A 27,402-nucleotide genomic window follows, 5' to 3' on the forward strand; every position below is an offset into this window, starting at 1 on the left:
TCTTTAAGTATTGGGAAGCTATTAAATTCGTGGACACGGATGCATGTTTTCCAAAACTCTAATTTTGGGAAGCTTGAAAGCTAGAATTTTATCATCAGCAAAAAGATATTGTTGGTTGTTTTCTTTAAAGTAACAGATCCACTTTGTTAATTTTCAAGAAACTGTCAGATATTCAAGTCTCAATAGCTGTAGTTTGTCTCCCAGTCATTCCTTCAAGTAAAAATGGTATTTCATGAAAAAGGTGGCTAGTTCAGCTCATAACTCAAATAATCACCTGAGTACTCTCCTCAAGATACACACCCTTCAGTATGCGCAGAAGGTCTTTATGCAGACATCCCATTTTGCCACACAGAGTATTAAAAAGATACATAGTCAAGAGTTGAGAGTTAATAAAATTAACAATTTCTACTGCTTCATTCTTAAGTTAGACTGGGTTTTTTTAAACTGCAAGTGTGTAATGGTGAAAATACAATCACAGCTAGTGGGGTTCCAGGCTGTTGCCTTGGTACCTGCTAAGGCATCAGCTGTTTTACCCATTATTGCTTTGGCACTATCAGTGCAAATGTCAACACAGAGAAAAAGGCAAATAACTTTTTGGGATGATCATTTAAATAGTTTTGATGTGCACAGTTGTGTGATTTTTCTCCAGTTACTGTCAGCTGCTGGGTAGGCAAGCAGTTGAATATGACCAAGGCTAGGGTTCTGCCAGGCAGGTACAAGAGAGACGGAGAGGACCAAGGGAGTCAAGAGTGTTTTAAAGGAAGATGTACAGTAGGTATTTGGAATCTAAACTGAGAAAAAAAGAACTGAGAACGAAGAGGGCAATGGATAGTGAGAAAGTGGTATGGTCAATGGAACGATGTGGGTGATGGTCCGAGTGGGATGGTTGCCCTTGAGATGTTAGAGTTACGGTAGCTATTGATGATTTCAAGCCTCGGTTTTGACCCTATGACAGATAGTAAGAGGAACTGATAATAAGAACAGTAGCTGGCATTTATTGAGGCACCATGCTAAGCACTTTACAAATGTTATATCATTTAAACTTTACGTCAATTCTATGAGAGAAGTACTATCATTCTCCACAGTTTACTGAACAAAAAATGGAGGACTTAGCGAGGTTAAATACTTTATTCAAGATCATTTTGTTTTGGAACTGGGTTCAAACTCAGGTCTGCAGACCCCAGAGCCCATCTTTTTCATCACTATGTGATGGTTTTCTATTCCCAACAAAGTTAAGGCATTTGGAAATCAGGCTTGGTCAGCCTTTGCTTTTATAATGAAAGAACGTTTGTATTTGTGAGGTGATGAGAAATAAGAAAACACTATGGTGAATACCTAAACAGACAAGAAGTGGGCACACACATTTTTCCTAGAGGTGCTGCCACCTCCAATTTCTCCCATAGTAGTTGCTTCCATTCAATGTATAGAAACTGAATTCTTCCCTGCTTGTGTATTCTTAGCTTTATTCCAGTCTGTTCCTTGGTCCATGGACACATGACTCTGTGACAAGAGCCTGGAAAAAGTGGGACAGACTATTTGCGTGTTAATTTGAAATTGAAAAGTTGAAAATCTTTTTTTTTCTTTCAGATAAAGGGCAGGTGAATTTTCTGCGTTGAGAGATACAACATGTTTTGAGTAAAACAGATTATATTACTGATTTGCAAAATTTCACAAAATAATGTCTCAAGAGTTCACAGTTGTCTTTACCACTATTCTTTGTCTAATGAGATGAGCTATCTTTCCAAATGGGATACAGATCCCTTTTTAAAAAAAAAAAATAATAATAATTGCTTTTTTTGCATAATGGTTTATATTTTTTCTAAGAATTTCATTCATTCTTTCCTACATTCAAATTTAAATATAAATATAAAATATATAAAATGTAAAACAATTATATAGAAGATCTACTCTGTGACCAAATGGTATCAGGCATAAACAGAGACTAAAGAACACAACCAAACACAGCACCTCTATTCTTATATTCTAGTTGGGGAGACAGACAAGGAAACAGCAAACTATATAAGGTTCCACAGGTAATTTCTCTATCTTGACTCTCCTAATATCCTGTGTGGTAGATAGTTGTGGTAGGTGGAGTAATGGCTCCCCAAAGAAGTCTACATCCTAACCCCTAAAACCTGTGAATATGTTACCTTACATGGCAAAAGGAACTTCAGAGGTGTGATTAAGTTAAGGATTTTGAGAAGGGGAGATTATCCACGATTATCTGGGTGGGCACAACGTAATCACAAAGGTCCATATTAGAGGGAGACAAAAGAGTCAGAAGGAGAAGATGTGACAATGGAAGCAGAAGTTGATGCAAGGCAACGTGCCAAGGAATGTGAGAGCCTCGAGATGCTAGAAAAGGCAAGGAAGCAAATTCTCTCCCATGCCTCCAGGAAGAATGCAACCCTGCCAACAGCTTCATTTAGCCCACTGAGACACATCTGGAGTACTGACCTCCAGAACTATAGGATAATAAATTTGTGTTGTTTAAAGCAACTAAGTTTATAATTTATTACAGCAGCAACAGGAAACTAATATAGTTGGCATCATTATTGGCCCTATTTAACAGAAGAAAAAATGAGTGAAAAGTTCACATTACTTAAACCTCATACATTCTGGAGGGAGTGCAAAATGGTATAACCCCTATGGAGGACACTTTGGCATTATCTGTCAAAATTATCAGTGCAGGGCCGGCCCCATGGCTTAGTGGTTAGGTGCGCACACTCCGCTGCTGGTGGCCTGGATTTGGATCCCGGGTGCACACTGACACACCGCTTCTCCGGCCATGCTGAGGCCGCGTCCCACATACAGCAACTAGAAGGATGTGCAGCTACACACTATCTACTGGGGCTTTGGGGGAAAAATAAATAAATAAAATTAAAAAAAAAATTATCAGTGCATTTACTCCACTTACTCCAATCCTACAGATATACCGACTTGCGTGAAATGCACATGTTCAAATTTACTCACAGTAGCATTGTTCATTAGAGCAAAATATTGTAAACAATCCAATTGTTTATCCCTAGAAGAGTAATGAAAGAAACTTCACAGTGGAATAGTATGCAGCTGTGAAAAAGAATGAGGAAGCTCTCCACACACGGATATGGAAAGATCTCCAAGATATATTAAGTGAAAAAAGCAAAGTCCAGAAAGTATATATAGTGTGCTACCTTTTGTGTAAGAAAAGGGAGAAAATAAGAATATACATTCATATTTGCTTATATTTGAATAAAGAAATATTTGAAGCATACACCAAAAACTAACAAAAGTGGTTACCTATAGACGACAAGGCTGTTTGGAACAAGATGGATGGGGAAAAGGATGGGGGAAAGATTTTTCAATATACATCTTTTCATATCTGATTTTTTAACTATGTGAATGTGCTACCCTATTTTTTTCTAACTAGCTTAAAAAGGAGTTTAACTAACTTACTGGTCTAAGGTTGCACAATCAATTATAACAGTAGCAATAAAAATAAAAACATCAGTAGCGGCATCAGCTACTCCTTACTGAGCACATGTTATGTGTCAGGCACTTTCAGGTTTTTCTTATTAAATCCTTACAATACCCACATATGGCAGGGATCACTAGCCTATTTATAGATGAAGAAACTGTAGCTCAGAGAGGTTGAGATTTGCTTGAGGTCACTCAGCTTGCAAGCAAAAGAGTTGACCTCGTCTGGATCTGTCTGACTCCAAAGCCATGCTCTTGGCCACCAGGTTCCAGTGCCTAGAAAGCACGTCTTTAACTTTTAGTGTTAGTGCTCTTAATCTCACAACATATCACGCATAAGTTGTTGACAGACTAAAATGAGAGCCAAGCTGGCTAAGTGAAGTATGAGCATTTATCCTTTTTTTTTTTTTGCCAGGATCTTCTGTGAGGCTTTGGAGAACCTAGTTTGGGGACAATCCATTGTTTTTTAAATCTCTAAAATTAGATGGTCAAATTGGTCTCATTAGTGTTGGCACCATGGAATTAAATTCCTTACTATCTCAGGCTAAGATCTGGGTCCTGGCGTCTTGAGTTCTCCACCTGCCCCCGAGGCCAGACTCTAACATTTACAGGCTCTGGGGCAAGGATATAAATGGAGATCTATGTACCATATTTATGACTATAAGTTACAAGCCAAGCTAAGAAACTGTCAAATAAAATACATTCTATCTACCCATCTTAACAAATATACCTTCAGAACCATGTGAAAGGCCATGCTTGAAGTTAAACTTCTTGGGCTCCTAGAAGTTCTGTGCCCAAACATGATATTGCAGAGCTCTGGTCCCTAGCTCGTGAACTATGCCCCATCTCTTCCCACCTTTGGGCCCCCTCCATGCCACAGTGGGTCTCAAACCCCCAGCCTACATGTCCAAGCTGCATTTACATGCCCCCAGACAGCCACTCCTTGGCCACCCTTTGGGCCTAGGGTATGTGTTTGGTGGCACATTCTGTCCTTGGGAGGATGGACCCAGAAACAAGGCCACACAGACCCCAGAAGCAGGCTCAGGGCCCTTGAGAATTCCAGGGCTGTGGTCTAAATAATGAGAGGGAGGGCTACAGGTGGGCATGGCCCTTGGTCTACAGGATTCCTCACCCTGCAGGGAGGGCTGAGGCCAGAGGAGTGGCAGAGCCCAAATCCACTAAAGCATGGGGCCCAGGGAAGGGAGTCCTCTTTCTCGAGCCCAAAAGAAATGCTGCCTGTCCCGAGAAGTGTTCAGAAAAATGATCCTGGGAGATGGACAAAATTCAGGGCTCAAGCCCAATCAATCACTTAGTGAACAGGAGAAAGTAGTAACGAGAAAGAAGCACGTGGTTCAAGGTAAACTCACGTGTTAGACAAGCAAATGGGGAAGAAAGCAACTAGAGTAGACCCCAAATTCCAGCGCCGTGGGGACGTTTTGGACATGTCTAAACTCAATTTTAAAGGATGAGCAGTTGAGCAATGATGGAAATTTACCATTTTCCTTTTCGTTGTTAACATTATCAGAATATTTAAGCCCCACACACCCATTTTTCACCTTAGGAATAATTTATTCCTGGTATGAAAGTCCACGTCAAGTTGTTTAGACTCTGTTAATTACAAGGAACTGAATGTCCTTCGGGTACCTAAAATCCTGGGGATGTGTTGTGAGGTTGTGATGGGTCAAATTAGTAGCCTAGGCACACGCCTAGACTTCCCCTCTCCCTCCACTGCAGAGGAGTCTGGCGGGGTCTGCTCAGGCTGGTCCCTACTCCCTGTCTTGCTAAATCAGACATTTGGAATTTTGAAATGCAGAATGGGGAGAAAAGGAGTAGAAAAACTAGAAATCCAAAGGCTGGGGCTAGGGAAGAATTGGGGGAATGGGCCTTTATGTGGAAAAAAATGTATTAAAGGAATTTTAAGATGTTTTATTTTGGTCTATGCGTCCTCTTCATGGTGTTTGAGAACTACAAGTTAGAGACTCGAGTCTTTGAAATTACATGTAATTGCTGGGACACACTCTGTTGGTGGTGACTTGGTAATGTGATGAGACTCCATGGGTAAAGGTTTTACTAGCTTGCAGGTGTATGTGGGAATAAGGATTTGGGAATCTCAGGGATGTGGGAACATCCATATTAACACATCCATGATGACCAGAACGTAATGCAGCAACCTTAGATGTGGTTCAGGATCAAAAGCAACCTCAACAACCATCATCAACCATTATCAACCATTACATGAGTCAGTTCATCTACACCTCTGTCTCTGATTACTCCTGCCACTACCAAGCAACCAGCCAGGGTTTTCTTCAATTCATGGCTCCAGTGGTCTCATGCCCTCTTCATGCTCTTCTCTTTTTGTGTGCCTTTTTCAGTTTCAGCCTCTGTGTGGTCATCAGAGCAGTTTGCAAGTCTTCTGTCTCTCTCTCTCCTTCTAAGCAAATGATAAGTTTGTATTTACCTGTTCCACTAGAAGTTATGTGTGATCATATCATTTTCTTTGGTCAGTGAAATTGAATAGAAATGACACATGTCACTTCCAAGGGGGAAACTTTAAGAGCCAGAGTATGCTTCACCATGCTTTCCCCATTCCTTCTGCTGTGGTGGCCAGAATGTTCCAGACAGTGGCTGCTCCTCAGTCTCAGAGTGAGGAAGCTGACATTGTGGAGCTGAGCGCCCAGTCAACCCACAATGAACATGTGGCCCAAATAAGAAATAAGCCTTTGTTTCCTTCATCCACTGAGATCTGGAGCTCATTTGTCACTATAGCATAAGCTAACCCAATAATTCTCCAAGTGTGGTCCCTGAATCAAAAGCAGCAGCATTACCCAGAAATTTGTTAGAAATGCAAATTCATGGGTTCCACCCCAGACTTATGGAATCAGACATTCTGGGAGTGGGGCCCAGCAATCTGTGTTTTCATAAGCCCTGCAAATTATTCTAACACATACTAAAGTTTGATAGCCACTGACCTAGCCTATCTGGATTGATTCTGCTTCCATTACCAATAACCTAATGCTCTGTATCCAGAAATAGAACACATGGAGAATCTGTCTGGTCTAATTTAATCATTGCCCACCATACTGGGCAGAAGTCTTGCACCACGCTACCTCATAGGCCATTGTCCAGACTATAAACTGACCATCTTGGGCCACGTGCCTTCCTCAGGTTCAGTCAGCCCCGGCCCCAGTGGACAAAGTTTGGAAGGGGACAGGGAAGGTCACCAATACAGAGCATGCTACACACACCTGCATAACCACCTAGAATTGCCGGCTCAGAACTACCAAGGGCATGGTAGTTCAGAAGGGGCTGTGGATGCAGCAGGCACCATGAATCTTCTCCTCAATAAGTTATAACAAACATAGAATAATATACAGAATATAGGATATCAAAATAGAAGACTTCAAAGGAGTTGCGATGGGTCCTTCTGACCCGTTTTAACAATCCCTTCCCAACCTTCTCTTTCCTGTTTTAGTTTGCCTTCTGCCAAACTCAGCTTAAAAGAAGGCCTTTTAAGGTTTAGCCCAGTGTTTCTGAAACTTGGTGCACATTAGAATCATCTGAAGAACTTTAAAAAATCTCTGAGAAATATCTGAAAATATCTAAAATATCTAAAAAAGTCTCCGAGAAATATCTGACTCTATTAGGAAATGTAACATAAGAATTATAGGTATTCCTGAGGGAGAAGAGAGGGAAAGAGGAACAGAGAGCCTATTCAAGGAAATAATAGCTGAGAATTTCCCAAATCTGGGAAAGGAGCAGGAAATACCAGTAAGCGAAGCCAACAGACTACCTAAATATATTAACAGACAAAGGCCCTCTCCACGACACCTAGTGGTAAGGCTAGCCAGAGTCAATGACAAAGAAACAATATTAAGGGCAGCTAGACAAAAACAAAAAATAATGTACAAAGGAACTCCCATCAGGCTCTCAGCGGATTTCTCAACAGAAACTTTACAGGCTAGGAGAGACTGGAATGATGTATTCAAAATAGTGAAAGACAAAAACTTTCAGCCAAGAATATTCTATCCAGCAAAAATATCCTTCAAATATGATGGAGAAATAGTAACTCTCCCAGATAAACAAAAGCTAAGGGAGTTTATGGCCACGAGACCCCCACTACAAGAAATACTCAAGAAGGCCCTCAGGCCTGAAAAAAAGAAGAGAAAGGGAACACAAAGCTTGGAGCAAGGAGAAAAATAGGTAGATAAACTCAGAAAAATAGTAGATCTTTACCGGAATAGGTCAGCAACCACTTAAATACTAAAATCAAAGATCAAAGGAAGGAACTCACAAAAAATAAATTTAACCTCATCACTATAAGCACACAGCCACAACACAAGATAGAATAAAGTATAACAAGAACAACTTAGAAGGGGAAGAGGAAAGTGGTTGAATTGACTTAGTATAAGGAAATAGGAGGCCATCAGATAATGGACTATCTCATACACAAGATTTTTTACCCAAACCTCAAGGTAACCACTAAACCAATAATCAAAACAAAACCACATACGATAAACAAAGAGAAAACTAGAAGAGTCATAAGACAGAACAACCAAACTGAATTGGCAGTCCGAAACAAATGGGACAAGAAACAAAGGAAATGCAAAAGAACCAGAAAATAAGTGACAAAACAGCAACATTAAGCCCTCGTATATCAATAATTACCCTAAATGTAAATGGATTGAACTCTCCAATCAAAAGACACAGAGTGGCAGGATGGATTAAAAAGCAAGACCCAACAATATGCTGCCTTCAGGAAACACATCTTAGCACTAAAGACAAGCTCAGGCTCAGAGTGAAAGGATGGAAGACAATACTCCAAGCTAATGGCAAACAAAAGAAAGCAGGTGTTGCCATACTCATATCAGACAAAGTAGACTTCAAGATAAAACAGGTTAAGAAAGACAAAGGAAAATATATAATGATAAAAGGGACACTTCACCAAGAAGACATATCACTTATAAATATATATGCACCCAACATAGGAGCACCAATGTACATAAAGCAACTATTAACAAACCTAAAAGGAGACATTAACAACAACACAATAATAGTAGGGGATCTTAATACCCCACTTACATCAATGGATAGATCATCCAGACAAAAAGTCAATAAATAGTAGACTTAAATGAAAAACTGGACAAGTGGACCTAGTAGACATATACAGAGCACTCCATCCAAAAACAACTGACTACACATTCTTCTCAAGCACGCATGGAACATTCTCTACGATAGACCATATGTTGGGAAACAAAGCAAGCCTCAATAAATTTAAGAAGATTGAAATCATAACAAGCATCTTTTCAGACCATAATGCTATGAAACTGGAAATGAACCATGAAAAAAAAACTGGGAAAATGACAAAAATGTGGAGAATAAACAACATGTAACTGAACAACCAATGGATCATTGATGAAATTAAAGGAGAAATCAAAAACTATCTGGAAACAAACGAAAATGATAATATGCCATATCAAACCATATGGGATGCAGCAAAAGCGGTCCTGAGAGGGAAACTCATAGCGATACAAGCCCACCTTAACAAACAAGAAAAAGCCCAAATAGGCAACCTTAAATTACACCTAACAAGAACTAGAAAAAGAAGAACAAACAAAGCCCAAAGTCAGCAGAAGGAGAGAAATAATAAAAATCAGAGCAGAAATAAATGAAATTGAGACCAAAAAAAACAGTAGAAAGGATTAATGAAACAAAGAGTGGGTTCTTTGAGAAGATAAACAAAATAGACAAACCTTTAGCCAGGCTTACTAAGAAAAAAAGAGAAAAGGCTCAAGTAAATAAAATTAGAAATGAAAGAGGAGAAATTATAACAGATACCACGGAAATACAGAGGATTATAAGAGAACACTATGAGAAATTATATGCCAACAAATTGGACAATCTAGAAGAAATGGATAAATTCTTAGACTCATACAACCTCCCAAAACTGAACCAAGAAGAAATGGAGAATCTGAATAGACCAATAACAAGTAAAGAGATTGAAATAATAATCAAAAACCTCCCAAAAAATAAAAGTCCAGGACCAGATGGCTTCTCTGGTGAATTTTACCAAACATTCAAAGAAGATTTAATACCCATCCTTCTCAAACTATTCCAAAAAATAGAGGAAGATGGAACACTTCCTAAATCATTCTACGAGGCCAACATCACCCTGATACCAAAGCCAGACAAAGACAATACAAAGAAAGAAAATTACAGGCCAATATCGCTGATGAACATTGATGCAAAAATCCTCAACAAAATATTGGCAAACCAAATACAACAATACATTAAAAAGATCATACACCATGATCAAGTGGGATTTATACCAGGGACGCAGGGATGGTTCAACATCTGCAAATCAATCAACGTGATACATCACATCAACAAAACAAAGAAGAAAAACCACATGATCATCTCAATAGACGCAGAGAAGGCATTTGACAAGATACAACATCCATTTATGATAAAAACTCTCAATAAAATGGGAATAGAAGGAAAGTATCTCAACATAATAAAGGCTATTTATGACAAACCCACAGCCAACATCATACTCAACGGGGAAAGACTGAAAGCCATTCCTCTGAGAACAGGAACGAGGCAGGGCTACCCACTCTCACCACTCCTGTTCAACATAGTACTGGAGGTGTTGGCCAGAGCAATTAGGCAAGAAAAAGGAATAAAAGCAATCCAAATAGGTAACGAAGAAGTGAAACTCTCACTATTTGCAGATGACATGATTATATATATAGAAAACCCTAAAGAATCTGTTGGAAAACTATTAGAAACAATCAACAACTGCAGCAAAGTTGCAGGGTACAAAATCAATCTACAAAAGTCAGTTGCATTTCTGTATGCTAATAATGAACTAACAGAAAGAGAGCTCAAAAAGATAATACCATTTACAATTGCATCAAAAAGAATAAAATACCTAGGAATAAATCTTACCAAGGAGGTGAAGGACCTATACAATGAGAACTACAAGACATTATTGAAAGAAATCCATGATGACATAAAGAAATGGAAAGATATCCCATGCACGTGGATTGGAAGAATAAACATAGTTAAAATGTCTATATTACCTAAAGCAATCTACAGATTCAATGCAATCCCAATCAGAATCCCAATGACATTCTTCACAGACATAGAAAAAAGAATACTAAAATTTATATGGGGCAACAAAAGACCCCGAATAGCTAAAGAATCCTAAGAAAAAAGAACAAAGCAGGAGGCATCACAATCCCTGACTTCAAAACATACTACAAAGCAATAGTAACCAAACAGCATGGTACTGGTACAAAAACAGACACACAGATCAATGGAACAGAATTGAAAGCCCAGAAATAAAACCACACATATATGCACAGCTGATTTTCGACAAAGGTGCTAAGAACATACAATGGAGACAGGAAAGTCTCTTCAATAAATGGTGTTGGGAAAACTGGACAGCCACATGCAAAAGAATTAAAGTGGACCATCTGCTATCGCCATTCACAAAAATTAACTCAAAATGGATCAAAGACCTGAAGGTAAGACCTGAAACTATAAAACTCATAGAAGAAAATATAGGCAACACACTATTTGACATTGGTTATAAAGGAATCTTTTCAGATGACATGCCTACCCAGACTAGGGAAACTAAAGAAAAAATAAACAAGTGGGACTTTATCAGATTAAAGAGCTTCTATAAGACAAACAAAACCAGAATCAAGATGAACAGACAGCCCACCAGCTGGGAGAGAATATTTGCAAAATATACATCTGACAAGGGGTTGATCTCCATTATATATAAAGAACTCACACAACTGAACAACAAAAAAAACAAACAACTCGATCAAAAAATGGGCAGAGGGGGGCCGGCTCGGTGGTGCAAGCGGTTAAGTGCACACGCTCCGCTGCGGCGGCCCAGGGTTCGCTGGTTCGGATCCCGGGCGCGCACAGATGCACTGCTTGGTAAGCCATGCTGTGGCGGCGTCCCATATAAAGTGGAGGAAGATGGGCACCAATGTTAGCCCAGGGCCGTCTTCCTCAGCAAAAAAAAAAGAGGAGGATTGGTGGATGTTAGCTCAGGGCTGATCTCCTCACAAAAAAAAAAAAAAAAAAAAAATGGGCAGAGGGAATGAACAGACACTTCTCCAAAGAAGATATACAGATGGCCAATAGGCACATGAAAAGATGTTCAACATCACTAATCATCAGAGAAATGCAAATCAAAACAACACTAAGATACCACCTCACGCCCGTTAGAATGGCTATAATCACCAAGACAAAAAACAACAAGTGTTGGAGAGGATGTGGAGAAACAGGAACCCTCATACACAGCTGGTGGGAATGCAAACTGGTGCAGCCTCTATGGAAAAGGGTATGGAGAATCCTCAAAGACTTAAAAATAGAGATGCCCTATGATCCAGCAATCCCGTTACTGGGAATCTATCCAACGAACCTGAAATCAACAATCCAAAGAGGCTTATGCACCCCTATGTTCATTGCAGCATTATTCACCACAGCCAAGAAGTGGAAGCAACCTAAGTGTCCCTCGACTGACGATTGGATAAAGAAAATGTGGTATATATATACAATGGAATACTACTCAGCCATAAAAAAAGACAAAATCGTCCCATTTGCAACAACATGGATGGGCCTGGAACGTATTATGTTAAGTGAAATAAGCCAGAAAGAGAAAGACGAACACTGTATGATCTCACTCATATGTGGAATATAAACCAACACATGGACAGAGAAAACTGTACTATGGTTACCAGGGGCAGTGGGAGTGGGGGGTGGGCACAAGGGGTGAAGCCATATATATGGTGATGGACAAACAAAAATGCACAACCCAAAATTTCACAATGTTAAAAACCATTAAAACCTCAAAAAAAAAAAAAAAAGAATAACAGCCATGGGCCCATAGAATTTACCACGAAAACCCCCATACATCTGCTTAGAAAACTGCGCAGAAAAAGACCCAGAAGGGCACACGTTAACATGACAGCAATGGCTTCCTGCGGGTGGGGAACTGGTATCGGCCGATGGGCTAGCAGACGATGGAGAGGGTCTTTACGTCTTGACGTAGTATTCCAATTTTTGTAATAAAAGATGTTCCCGTAAAAAAAAACAAAAAAAATCTTTTCATTCTGAATCTGGTTTGGGGTGTAGGGGGCTGCCAGATTTAGCAAGTAAAAATACAGGAGGCACAGTTAAATTTGAATTTCATAAAAAGAATGAACTTTTTTTAGTATAAGTAATATGCAATATTTGAGATATATTTATCTAAAAATATCATTAATTGTTTTAAAATTCAAATTTAATTAGACCCCCCTGGACGGGGGGGAGTAGGGGCAGCGGCTGAGCGAAGGGGGGTGGATCAGTATTTTTAGAGATCCCCAGGTGATTACAATTTGGAGCTTAGGATTGAGAATCTCTGGTTTTGCCCAACCCATCCTCAACCCCACAGGATAAAAGTCATTATTTTCTATCATCAGAGCTCCGAGTCAGTCTAGAGTGGAATTCATTCTTTTTTAAACACACCTCGATGGATTTCACGTTCATGTGTTTCTGCTTCTGCCTTCCACAGCAATGATTGACAACCCTAGCACTGTGAGTGAATAGCACAAAATCCCCCATTATGTAAATACCTACCCCCTCATTTCTGAATTAGGCATCAATTATGGCAACACTGAGTGAAGAGGCTTAGTCAGAGGAGAGCGGATCTCTGATTCAAAGTCACAGTGAAAAAAAAGATGAATAAAATTCAAGTGTACCACTAAGCTTTTAGGGTGACACTCATAAATCTAATTTAGAGTGAGCCAATCATTTTTCCTGAGTTCCAGTAGGCGTAGCTCTTTCTACAAGCATTGGTTATTCTGATCTGGCAAAGGCTAATGTATCAGAGGAGATCCTGGATTGAATCTTAATTCTTGGTTCCTGCAGTTGATTTAAAAAATAGTTCAGAGGGCAACTGCAGTAGAATGTATATGGCTGTGGGATTATTGACACGGTAAGCTATATCGTGTCTATGTTATCAGAGTGAACTGAGAACATTGGATTCACCTATCATAAAACTGCTTAGAGAAGACAAACCATTGTGTTTCATGGTCAAAGATGACATTAGTTATGATGACTTTCGAGAACACTGACAACGTGACACATCAAAAATTCAGAATCTCACCACTCTAGTAGAACCATAGTGTGCATTTGGCTGCATTTTCTTCTAGACTAAAAAATTCCTTTGCATGTTTTCAAGTGGTAGTCCATTAAACATTCTTCAAGTCCAACTACACTGTAGCCCTGATGCTGCTGTTCAACACCTAGCAAGCAACTCAAATGCCATTTTAAAGCTGTTACTTTCTTTCCTTTCTTTTTAAATCTCTAACCCTGTCTCAGTAGATGACTTCACTTCCCACCTCAGAAAGACTATAGATGGGCCAGCCCCGTGGCTTAACGGTTAAGTGTGCACGCTCCGCTCCTGGTGGCCCGGGTTCGGATCCCGGGCGCGCACCGACGCACCACTTGTCCGGCCATGCTGAGGCCGCGTCCCACATACAGCAACTAGAAGGATGTGCAGCTATGACATACAACTATCTACTGGGGCTTTGGGGGGAAAAAATAAATAAATAAAAATCTTAAAAAAAAAAAGACTATAGATATTAGCGGCTCTTGGTGGTTGAATCTTTGATTCAACACATTATGGCCCCCCTTGTATCCTTTCATCTTTCCCTTCACCCTCAAAAGGAGAGAGGATCCTTCCTCTCCAAAGCAAACCTTCTACCAGTACTCTGATCTCCATCACTTGCCATCCCCCTAAGCAACCCTCCACCTATGCTGTAGTCTCCATTGCTCCATGCCTCTTCAGGTGGCTCACACCTATTGATGATATGGCCTATACATGGTGGGATTATCAATCCCAACCTCCCCTCAAAAACCTCCCTACCCATATAATAACACTTGGAATTCCCAGTTGAGCTTGCAAAAATTTCAAGTGTGTCATTGTACAAATGTATGCAAAATGTAATTTTCTCTGCTTTTCTATAATACCTCTCAGTTGTTAATACAAATTTTTATGCCATCAGATGGAAGAAACTTAATCTCAGTTATTTCGAGATTTCTCTCACTGACACATTTTCCTTGAGATTTTGTCTAAATTCTTGTGGGCCTATGTGACAATAACAATATGAAAAACAGTGATTAACACTTACATACCACTTACTCTATTCTAGGCATTGTTTTATATGCCTTCCATGTCTTAACTCATTTGATCCTTACAACAGCCCAAGGTAGGTTCTATTATTCTCCTATTTTACACATGGGGAGATGAGTACATAGAGAATTAAGTAGTTTGCTCAAGGAAATAAAGTTTTTAACTATATGCTATAGTCCATACTCTAAACAGTTACCCCAGACCTCCTTTATTCTCTTTGGTAGCCCAAGGCATTAGCAGGCAATGGTGGTATCTGGTTTGGGTCACTATCTGTGTTGGCATCAGCTGAAACATCTTCCTTCCATCATCAACAACACAGGTGCCTGCTGACTCATCCTTCATCCCTCACCCCAAGGCTCCTTCAATCACATTTCCTTGCCACCTTCCCAGGCACTGCCTGGGAATCAGGGCATAGGTCCCCTCTACTACCAGATCAAGATCTCAAGACCTATCTTGGGTTCCTCCTCCGACTCTCCCCATTCCCAGGCTTGGCCGTGGAAGGCAGGGCATAGGGATGCCCTCCTCAGGGACCCACAGTGTCAACACACTCTCCCCTCCTTCTCTGACTCCCCTCTGCCTGGTCTGGGCGGTCTTTATGTAGTCAGGGGTGAGTGAAATTTCGATCTCAACCCTGGATCCTCCTAAGTCTATGGCTCAAATTCTTTCCATCAACCACCGAAGCTGAGGCTTTTAAAACTCAAAATTCAAGAGCTAGTTTCTGTTTTTCCCTTGAACACCTACTTTTCCAAATATAAAAAGGGCCAGAGAGTCCACAGAAATACTGGGAATGGCACCTGTTGCTGCACGATATTAAATAAAGGCTGAAATCTTTCACATAACAGTTCCACATGAGGTTTAGATAAAAATGTTTCTGAAAAACACATTTTATCCACTTATTCATGTTCATTTAATTATTTATTAATTAGTTAACCAAGTATTTATGAAACATTTATAAAGCACTGTATTCATCAAGGTTTCCAGAGAAACAGAACCAATAACATGTGTATATAGAGAGATGTATTTTAAAGGACTAGTTCACACAATTGTGGAGGCTGGCAAGTCTAAAATCTGCAACGTAGGGCCACAGGTTAGATATGCAGAGACGAGCTGATGCTGCAGTTCAAGTCTGAAGATTGGCAGAATTCCCTCTTCATCTGAGGAGGTCAGTCTTTTTATATTAAGGCCTTCAAATGATTAGAAGAGGCCCACTCATATTATGGAGGATACTCAGCTTTTCTCAAAGTCTATTGATTCAAATGTTAATCCCTTCCAAAAAACCTTCACAAAAACATCTAGAATACTGTTAAACCAAGTATCTGGGTACTGTGACCTATCCAAGGTGACACATTAACCACCACAGGGGCCGGCCTGGTGGCATAGCGGTTAAGTTCTCACGCTTTGCCTCAGCAACCCAGGGTTCGCAGGTTCGGATCCCGGTTGCGGACCTACATACTGCTCCTTAAGCCATCCTGTGGCAGCGTCCCACATACAAAATAGAGGAGGATTGGCATAGACGTTAGCTCAGGGCCAATCTTCCTTACCAAAAAAACAAACAAACAAAATTAACCATCACAAGCACCTACTCAGTTGCTTTTCACTGAGGATGTAACAGCCAACAAGACAAATGTGGTCCCTGGCCCCATGATGTTTACTCAAAAATTCATTAATTCAACAGTCCCTGGTTATAAACAAATTCAAACTCAAATGTAAAAGATTGAAACCAGCTCCTCTCCAAATAGCAAGTATTGATAAGGAGGTGAAAGAGTTAAAAAAAAAAACTCTCTGGCTGCCAAAAGCTAAAAGCCAGGGAACAGATAGCAGAAAGAGATTCTGGTATCTTTGAAGATGAACTTGAAATCATTCACAGCTTTGTCAGGGTCATTCTTACTGACTCCTCCACCTATTCCAGAGTTGGTGGTCCCCTTTGTATCATTTGGGGATGGGTATAGTCAGGAGAGGCTTCACCATGGAGGTGATGTTTAAGCTAAATGTTCAGTGACGGCTAGATGTACAGTTGGCAGAAAGAAAGACAGGGAAAGGTCATTCCAAGCATTAGAGATCAAAGAAGCCATAAATAAAGACAAAAAGGGAAATGCATTACATTTGGGGAGGCACTAAGTGTTCCCTGTGGGTGGGGCAGAGAGCATAGTGGCAAAGCACAGAGACAAAAGAGGTGGAGAAGTACATATGGGGCCTGTTTCCCATGCATGCTTGGAGTAAGCAGGGAGAAACCATGAAAAGTGTTAAGCTTGAAGGAGATGTGATCATTTTGTGTTTTACTGGCCGAGAGTCCTGGGGATGGATTATGGTGGGCCAAGACTGGAGTCAGAGACCATCAGTGCGTGATTAAACTATTCTGGAGAGAGATAATGAAGGCCTAAAAGTGAGACTGGAGAGGAAGGAAGGAGGTTGGGAGTTGCAATGGGATTAGAATAAAAAGATGGTGATTTATTGATTGTGGGGGTAGAGAGAGAGAGAGGCAGAGAGGGAGGAGTTTGGCTTGGATGGGGTGTCATCGACTGAGAGAGAAAACACAAGAAGTGGAGCAGGTGTAGGGGAAAAGAAGAATTCCATTTTGGAACGGGAGCCTCCAGGAGTGGTCCTTTCAACCAGTGGAGCTGCCCACCTTCAAGTAGATCACACAGGCCTTGCCAAGGAGAAATACAATCATGGTGACCACCACAGAGGGCATGCCCCCACCCCATAGTCCTGGATCACATAAACCTAGGGTTTTTATATAATCCAAGAAAGCGGGAGCAAGGTCTCTCAAACTGACTGATATCAGACTTCTTGCCAGTCTTTGTATATGGTGGACTAAGAAATAATTGGATTATGTGTCATGGTATAATTCATAGCTGATAGTTTTATATTACTCAAGTTAATACTTACAATAACTCTATGACATGAGTTCTATTATCATCCCTGTTTTACAGAGAGACTATGCAATTTTCCCAAGGCCATCCAGCTAATAAGCAGTAGAGCCAAGAGTTGAACCTCAGTATTTGAGCTGCTTCATAGCCATCAGATTACGGCCAGGAGAAAGGAGTTACTCAGACTTCTTCTAAACCATGTTTTATTTTTATACAATCCAACTACTGAATAATTTAAGGATCTCTTGCCTTTTTCCACAAATGAATGCCAGTATAAAGCTCATCTGATTTATAATTCATTTTTTTAAATGTGGAGATGAGATCTTATACAATTTTCCTTTTTATTGTCACTTTCCTTAGCATTGTAGTAGGAACCGAAAGAGTGTTATCTCTTTGCTCATGAGGACCCTGCAACCTCCTGCCCATTTTGACAAAAGGTTTGCCTGCCTTGATGAGCAAAAATAAAAGCATTGCTGACTTCTTCTATTACAGGAACATTGAACACACAGGATTCATTGGGTGTCATTACACACGCAACATTTTAAATCTCCCACTTTCTGTTTAATACTGCTTGGTGAAGGCAGTCTTTCTCCTCCCTCTGGATGAAAACCTGCCAGTGAGGGCTCAGAAGGAAATGAGGAACATGCTAGAAAGTGGAGGAAAAGGGATCCTTCTTATATAGTGGCAGAAAAGCTTTGCTCAATTGTTTGTCCTACAGTCATGTGGAAATCAGAACTTATAAGTGATGAAATCGGATATTTAGCCAGGGTGATTTCCAAACAAAGTATTAAAGGTTCATCCTGGTTCCTTCTTGCTGCTTATAGTAAAATGCAAGAGGAAAAAGATAGATTGAAAAACTGGTAAGAAAAAAGGAATCAGGACTTGATGATTTAGGAAATTCTCAGATTCTCAGGAATTCTCAAGTTCTCGAGAATTCTTATCCATATTGCAAAAGATGTTAAAATTAGGAGATTCACTGCCAGGAGATACCTTGGAAAGAAAAGCCAAGAGTATGGCTGGACAACCTTTTGCTAGCGCCTTAACGCCTTAAAATAGGCATTATTCTTGTTATTTTAAATATTTAATGTTGCTTAGATTTACTTATACGATTACCAGTTTCTTTGCTCCCCACTCAATCTTACATTTTAGACCTTGTTTCAGAGTCATTTTCCTTCTTTCTGGAGTACATCATTAGAAATTCCTTATGCGAGGGTCTGTTGGTAGCAAACACAGTTTTTATCTGAAAATATCTTTAATTCTCCCTCATTGTTAAAATTTTACAGGGTATACAATTTCAGGTTGACAGTCAATGTCTCTCAGCCTTTTGAACATATTATTCTATTGTCCTATGGCTCCCATCGTTGCTGTGAGAGTCAGCTGTCAGTCAAATTGCTGAGTGTTGAAGGCATTCTCTTTTTCTCTCTAGCAGTTTATAGGATCTAATCTTTATGACTGGTGTTCTGTAGTTTCACTACAAGGTTTCTAGAAATGGAGTTCTCTTTGTTAATCCTTCTTTATATAGGTTTTGATTCCTGGATTGGTTGACTCATCAGGTCTGGAAAATTCTTAGCTATTATCTCTTGGAATATCTCTCCTCCAATTTCTCTCTCCTCTCTTTTAGCAATCTGATTACACTCCTTTTATACTTTCTTTCTATCCTTTGTACTTTGTGACACTTTTATATATGCTCAATACCCTCATCTGTCTGTGTAAGTCTCTCTTTCAATTCATTAATGAGGGAGTCCCAGCTTTATACAAGCCCATGGTATGATCTCTCACTCCCCTGGTGGGATACTAATTCCAAAACTCCAGGATTCTGAATCCACACTGCCTGGGTTAAAATTCTGGCTCTACTACTTACTATTGTGTGACCATGGACAAGTTACCTAACTTCTCTGTGCTTTGTTTTCCTCTTCTATAAAATGGACATTGGTAATAGTTCCTCTCAAGGACTGTCATGAGGAATAAATGAATTGATATGAGTAAAATGCTTGGAGTGCCTGGTCCATAGGAAGTGCTCTAAAAGTGCTTACACTTACTCTAAGTATTAGCATGTGCCTCTATGTTAGTTTAAGACTCACTCATTTGGTTTGAGCTCATTGAATTTTTTTAAAATGATTTGGAGGATTTCCTTTATGTTCTTTCAAGCTGAGCAGCATTTAAAAGCATGTTTGTTATAATTTATCCAGAATTTAGTTGAACTTGTTATAATTTATCTAGCATCTAGTTGAAAAGAACGTTTGTTATAATTTATCCAGAATCTAGTTGAACAGTCTGGTAGAAAGGCTTTTTTAACTACTTAGTCCCTGTATTATGGAGACAGAGCTGAAAGGAGCATGCCAAAACAGGTTCAAGGCTGTGCCAGGGGCCTCAGGTCCCTTGAACATTTTATGCTGTCGAGGAATAAGAAAGGTTAAACATAAAACAGTAAAGGGCTTCTTTGTTCCAGGTCCTTTTTAGAGGCATGACCATGACCCCTACTTTACGCTCCAGTGGAAACCCTCCCCAAACTACTCTGACAACCCTCAGCAGAAGTGGCTACTCTCTTCTTTTCCCTACACTTAGGCTGTGTACCACTATCCATTATAATAGATGTATTGTTTTATCTCTCATTCAACCTTATATCCTTGGCACATAATAATTCTCAATAAATGTTTGTTAAATGTATGAATGAATAAATGATAGAAAAAGGCAATGGAAGAAAGAACATATATGAAGAACAGCCTCTTCTATGATTTAAACATAAAGATGAATCTTCCTCCACAACTTTTCAACATGCTAAATTTTCATGAACAAGCCAATTGCTAAATGTTGTTTAACAACCTATAGATAACTACACAAAAAAAAAAAGCAGAAAAATTGGTTGCTTCTTGGAAATGAAACAAAGAGCAAGAAGAGGTAAGTCAGAGATTTATTATTTTTCTTTAAAAGCCCTCTGTACCATTTTATTTTTAATCATATATATTTAATTTTTAACTATGTCTGCCTTGATACAAATTGAAATATTTAAAAATAACGATTAGTCAATTTTGGACCTGCTGTAACTCAAAATACCTGCAGAACATTTGACCTCATAGGGTTTAGTACGGTCCTTTTTGTGTACGTACTCAGAGTCCTGATTCCCAAAGAGGTGTTGATCCAAAGCCAAGTTGACAAATAAACAGAACTCTGAACTTTAAAAAGACAGTTCCAATGGATCTAGACTGGGCTGAGCAGGCATACTGATTGGTGCCTACGGTAGCCGTAGAGGGACTAAGTTTATCAATCAACTCCATGGTTTTCCTGGAGATCTCTTGATATCAAAACTTTTTTCCTCACACACTTCTCTGATCCTGTGGAGATGAAAATTGACATCCATAGTCATATTCTACCCAAAGAATGGCCAGATCTAGAAAAGGTAACGGTGATTAATTTGCTGAATCATTTCTGGAATTTCTCCAGGGTTTCTCAATGCTTCTGTTACAGACCTTTCTCTTCTTTTGGGAATTAGATATTAAGTTTCTCTGCTGTAGGAGTGATTTTAATTATTTGGTAGCTCTGATTTCCTAGTTTTTAAAAATGACTTTTACGTTTATCTTGAAAGAATGTTAGATCAAAGAAGTAAGTGCTTTCTCAAAATCCCTTTTACCTCTCAAATAAGCATTCTTTAAAATTTCTGGGACCGGCCCGTGGTTTAGCAATTAAGTGCACGCACTTTGCTACTGGCGGCCGGGGTTCGGATCCTGGGCGCGCACCGATGCACCGCTTCTCCGGCCATGCTGAGGCCACGTCCCACATATAGCAACTAGAAGGATGTGCAACTATGACATAGAACTATCTACTGGGGCTTTGTGGCAAAAAAGGAGGAGGATTGGCAATAGATGTTAGCTCAGAGCCGGTCTTCCTCAGCAAAAAGAGGAGGATTGGCATGGATGTTAGCTCAGGGCTGATCTTCCTCACAAAAAATAAATAAATAAAATAAAATAAAATTTCTGGACAATTTAAGACAGGCATTTTTACTTCCATTTAAATCACATATTCAGCTGCTGGGAAGATAAATGCCAACTATAGAATTTAAAGTTATAGTTTCAAGTAAGAGACTATTAACAAATGGAATATGATAGGTTTCCAGGACTTCTAAAACATATCTCCTTTCCAAAATGTTTAAAATAAGTTTTAGAAACACCAAGATATAGCTTTGTGAAATTTTTTTTAGTCTATTTTAGGATACTGTCTGAAACTTTTCCTTTTTGATGTTCTTTAAGCTATAAATTCTTGTTATGAAGAACTAGGGAGTAGGAACATCAAAAAACTCTAGAGGAAATAACATGAAGCCTTTGCACAATGAGTGTCTCTAAAGAGTATTCTCTGTGTTTCTCTACAGATGGAAATTTCCTTTTGTCATTAAGAGCTTTTGAATGAATACTAAAAGAATGTGGGAACATGTAAGAAATTTAAAATTGGCGTGATTTTTGTTCAGGCTAATTGTCAGGTTTTACCCAAAATTCAGCCTTCTCCAGCACTTTTACCCCACTGATAATGTTTTATCTTTTTTTATCTCCAGTGAGGAAAAATGAATTAACCCAACCTCTAATCAAAATGTGGTTCATTGTGCGAGTAGATGAAACTATTTTCTTCTCATAGTTGTCTCCTGGATGAATGTAAATCCTAAGTGTTTCTTTGTCCATTGGCATCTTAGGTAAGATGGGTGTTAGACATGGTGATGGAAAAATACACATGATGCTGAACCATCTTTGAAAGGCTTTCCTACTATAACTAATGGGAAAAGCTAACCCTATCAAACTAACCCCTCCAAAAGGGGTCTAAGTGCCGACATGGGCACTTACTGTTCTGAATGCTGCTGTCTTTGTCATATTTTATTAAAGTGTAAATACCACTTCACAATGTTAGTGATTTTGTGAAGGGAATGCACCAGAGGCTTTTAATTCATAAGTTACTTCACAGGAATATGTTTGGCTTATTTGGATGCTGCGTGCAGTTTCTTACTTCTTATAGTATTTGCCATCTTTACCCCTCATTTATGGTTATTTGCCTGATGAATGATACACTGACTAAATCAATTAATTTATGATACAAGTAATGGAAGGAATAGACTATACTCCCTAATCTGAGAGGTTTAGAAAAATCCAAATTTTAGGATTTGGTATTTTACAACAGCGCTGATCTATCCCCAGAAAATAGCATTAACTTCAACATGACAGCTTTTCTCTTTATTTGAGTCTCAAAGAACACCCGCATAAAATGTTTTGGGAACTACCTTGGTGGTCTCTAGGGGACACTGCCTACCTGTACTGTCGTCCCCCTGAGGGAGCTGGCATGACCCACGCTCCAAGAGAATGTCACAGCACCAGGGCCTCCAAGCTCCATAGCATCTACATCTTTGTCCAGATGAGGATTTGATGCTTAGAGAGTAAGCCAATCATAGTTAAGATGTTCTTTCATCTTAACTGTTCCTTAACAGCCTGTAGGGCTGTTCCTTCCCTATAGGCTGTTCCTTCTATTGGCAGATGTAAGGCATATTATGCAAAGAAGAGCCTAGCTGTTCTTTTCATTCTTGTTGGATTCTCAGCGTGGAATTCAGATTTAAATCCAGGCTTCAGCAACTCCAAAACTGATGTAAGCCAATGTCCAAGAGAAATATCTTGTTTCTGGGAAACACACTCTTCAGACCCCTTTAGAAAGATGGTTGTCTTCCCACTAAACCTAGGACCCAATGAGACAGTCCCTCTGGGCACTGGAAGCTGTTCCTAAATAAGTCACAAAGTATAAAGGTCTCTTTCATAAGCTCTCAGCCTTCTCCATCTGGAAGACCTATAGTGGCCTAAAAGGGTGCCTCCTCTTTGCTGAGTGGAGAAAACATTTTACCTAATATCCTGTGCCGCAACTCCATCTCCCATTACCTGGCTCCCACCCCACAGCCTGCCTTAAGTTTGAGCAGAGAACAGGTCATCAAAATCTGGCAATTTCGAGGTGCACTACCTAATGCAGGGCCCTACAGGCATTGTTAAAACTGCTTAGGAAGCTGAGGGATGCAGAGCATGGGAAGGCTATAGCCATAAATGTATGCCCTGGAGACTTCTCAAGCACATGATCCACTGGCTCTTTACCCACTTCCCCTTCCTATCTGCTGGCTCTCACCTCAAAAGAGGAGAGGGGCACTTTGTAGCGATAAACCAGGCTTCTATCTAACAGTCTCACATGCAGCAAGCAGATAGTTGATACACTTAATAATGATGATGATTATGATGATGATGATGAGGGTAGTAGTAATAATCATAATGGTCCTATACTTCCAGGGAGATATATGTGTGTGTGTGTGTGTGTGTGTGTGTGTGTGTGTGTGTGTGTGTGTATGATTTGATTCACGTAAAACTTTGTGAAATGCAAAGAGGACTTATATTATTAACCCAGCTTGACAGACGAGGTACTTGACATTCAGAAATGAGCCTAGAATCCCAGAGCTACATGGTACTGTGGTGGCTTCTCCATAGCACCACCACCACACTCACGTTTTTTTTTCAACAGTATATTATGTTTTTATACATTTTTTACAATTGACATATTGTGTAAGTTTGAGGTGTACAACATGTTTATATATTTATATATTGCAATATGATTACTACAGTAGCATTAGCTAACACCTTTATCACATCACATAATTATCATATCTTTTTTGTGTTGAGAACAACGAAGATCTAGTCTCTTAGCAACTTTGATGTTTACAATACAGTATTGTTGACTATAATCACTGTGCTGTGCATTAGATCTCTAGAACTTATTTATTGACTAGTTGCAAGTTTGCACCCTTAAACAACATCTCCCCAATTCCTCCACACACACCAGACCATGGTAACCACCCTTCTACTCTCTGTTTTTACAAGTTCAGAGAGCTGGCCCAGAAGAGTATCACAGTTCTTTTTTTTCTGTGAGGAAGATCAGCCCTGAGCTAACATCCGTGCTAATGCTCCTCTTTTTGCTGAGAAAGACCGGCTCTGAGCTAACATCTATTGCCAATCCTCCTCCTTTTTTTTCCCCAAAGCCCCCAGTAGATAGTTGTATGTCATAGTTGCAATCCTTCTAGTTGCTGTATGTGGGACGTGGCCTCAGCATGGCTGGACAAGCGGTGCGTCGGTGCGCACCCGGGATCCGAACCCAGGCCTCCAGTAGCAGAGCACGCGCACTTAACTGCTAAGCCATGGGGCCAGCCCCAAGAGTATCAGAGTTCTAACGGATGTCCACGCTTCCCTCTGCCCTCCAGTGCCTCCTTTCACACCTGCCTGCTCCCAGTCTCTTCACACTCACATAAACCCACTGAGGGCGCAGGGTCATTGGAACCTGGCTCCCAACCCCCAAGTCAAGCAATCGGATCTGTTAGGTGGTAGAAGTTTCCATTTGAGTGCAGGCAAGCCAGTGACGAAACAACTAGCAGAAAACAATTCTGTGTTTGCAAACTGGGAGGAGTGAGATAAATAAAAATACATCTAAATGTTGCTAGGATCCTTCTCTCTGTCTCCCCACTTCCAGTCTATATGGTCAGAGTAAAGCAAGTATTAAAGTGACATTAGTTAATAGCAGATTTTCCTTTGTCTCCATATAGTTCAATAGTTATAGCAGATTTTCCTTTGTCTGCAAATCACTTCTTAGTAGGCAAAATGTTATTTCAAAACATCAGTCTCTGATGTTTTCTCACCATTTTGTCAAACTTTCCAATTAAAGAATGAAAAGAATAAGCCAGTACTAGTTTTATTTTAGAAGATGAAGCCCCTTTGAAAGAACTAAGGTCTCTTTTCAAACCTGCCTTTCCTTATTAAATATTAATAGACACACCTCAATAACCTTGACCTCCTTATGCAATAAAGAAAGAGAAAAGCAGAATCAACATGCCTGGGTTGATGATTAACTAATGATGATGAAGGACTGGGATTTGAGAAATCTTCTCATTTTCACTTCTAATAATGATTTTAATCAGAGTTACACTTAAGATCCATGGGGAAAAAGATCTACTTGAGGCGGAAAGAGAGCAAATTCAGGGGGCATTTGATTAAATTGTTTCTGATGAATCCCATGCTCTCTACTGTCACAAACAGGAGGACCGTGACCCGAGAGACCATGGTGAAAGTTATTTCAGGTTGATCCACAACAAGATTATTCATAACAACAATGATGATGATAAGGTTTTAGATTTTCCTTCAGCAAGACTTAATTGACCAGCTACTATGTGCCTAATGGTGGGCCTGCAAAGATTCTTCTGATTTTAAATAGTAAAAAAAATCTGGCCTTTAATTTAAAAATTACATATTTACATCTTCTTTTGTTAGCAATGATATAATTGCACCTGATCATTGTAAGGTTTTAAGAACAAAATCCCAGACATAACTTGACTTTTAAACAATCCCTCTGAGGAAATAGATATCTGGTTTCATCACCCAGCAGGTTCATTATTCACCTCATGAAAGTGTCAGATCCCCAAGACATTAAAAATGTCATCCAGTTCATCAACCTCATTTACACCCCATTCAGAAATACATCTGTTATACATAGAACTGAATTCCCTTGAATTTTTGAAAATTTTTTTTTGTCATGCCCATAAATGCCTCTGGGACACTGGTCATTGTCAATCAAACATTTTTGGACAGTAAATGCCTCCTGGCATATGTCCTGACCAGAGCCACTCCCAGGGTTGCAAATTTCAGGCCCCAGCCTTGGTTCAACCTAGAATGCAAGCTGGGGGACTGTGTGGAGCCCAGACCTGGAGCAGAATAAAGTTGCCCCAAATAGGTTGGGTCTTTGCAAGATGCCTAGGGGAAGCACAAAGTGTTCAAATTTTGTGCTTTCCAAGAAAGAGGAGGGGGCCCGGCCTGGTGGCGCAAGTGGTTAGGTGCACACGCTCCGCTGCCGCAGCCCAGGGTTCGCCTGTTCAGATCCTGGGTGCCCACCAACGCACCACTTTTCAAAACCATGCTGTGGCGGCGTCCCATATAAAGTGGAGGAAGATGGGCATGGATGTTAGCCCAGGGCCAGTCTTCCTCAGCAAAAAGAGGAGGATTGGCAGATGTTAGCTCAGGGCCGATCTTCCTCACAAAAAAAAAAAAGAAAGAAAGAAAGAAAGATGAGGGAGGAACACAGGGCAACAAAAGTCTCTTTCCTTCATAGCACTCCTTAGTGTCTGACCCCAGGGCATGCCTTATTCCACCACTTAAGGATGGACACCTACGGCTGTCACCACTATGCCACCCCCACTGCCATCACTGTCTGCCGCAACCACCAGCACCATCATTTGTACCACCACTGCCACCAAACTCACTACCACAACCATCACCATTACCACCTCACAACCTCCACCATTGCCATTGCCACCACCACCATCCCTACTAACACCATCACCATCACCATTACCACTGTTGCCGCCACCACCTCCACGTTCACCATGACCGTCATTACCATCACCATCATCATCATTGTTGGCATCGATGAAGCATTTTCTCTAAGCCAGGTCTGGTGTTAATAGCTTTCTACACATTATCTCAGTTAATTCCCATAAAACCCTATGTCACAACTACTGCTGTTAGCCTCATTTTACACATAAGGAAATAATGACTTCAAGATGCTAAGTTACTCTAACAAAATCAAGTGGTTTGTCGTGTGTGACCAGATCCCTCTGTTCTGCCTTCCTCTGCCTCTCTACTCTTCCCCAAATGGAATACTTCTCTAAACTGCTAACTTATGGGTTAAAGTTCCTGAGGGAATTACGAAAACATAAGAAAGAAAGAGAGTGAGGAAGGAAGGAATAGAGGAAGGAAGGAAAGAAAGAAGGAGAGAAGGAAAGAATCAAATAAAACATTTCTTCTACATTAAAGTAAGATTTCAATGGCAAATTTCCAG

At 40.0% G+C, this 27,402-nt stretch overlaps 1 protein-coding gene across 1 annotated transcript in view; it reads left to right on the forward strand.

Annotated features, from left to right (window-relative positions):
• The first annotated feature begins 20,860 nt into the window (after positions 1 to 20,860).
• Positions 20,861 to 27,402, forward strand: part of ACMSD (aminocarboxymuconate semialdehyde decarboxylase) — a 64,132-nt gene continuing 57,590 nt past the window's right edge. The window contains exon 1 of the mRNA XM_058548610.1: positions 20,861 to 20,917. Coding sequence (XP_058404593.1) covers positions 20,861 to 20,917 — 57 coding nt within the window. The remainder of the gene's footprint in view (positions 20,918 to 27,402) is intronic.

This window comes from Diceros bicornis, chromosome 10 (assembly GCF_020826845.1).
Source record: "Diceros bicornis minor isolate mBicDic1 chromosome 10, mDicBic1.mat.cur, whole genome shotgun sequence".
In the NCBI taxonomy this organism is placed as follows: Eukaryota; Metazoa; Chordata; class Mammalia; order Perissodactyla; family Rhinocerotidae; genus Diceros; species Diceros bicornis.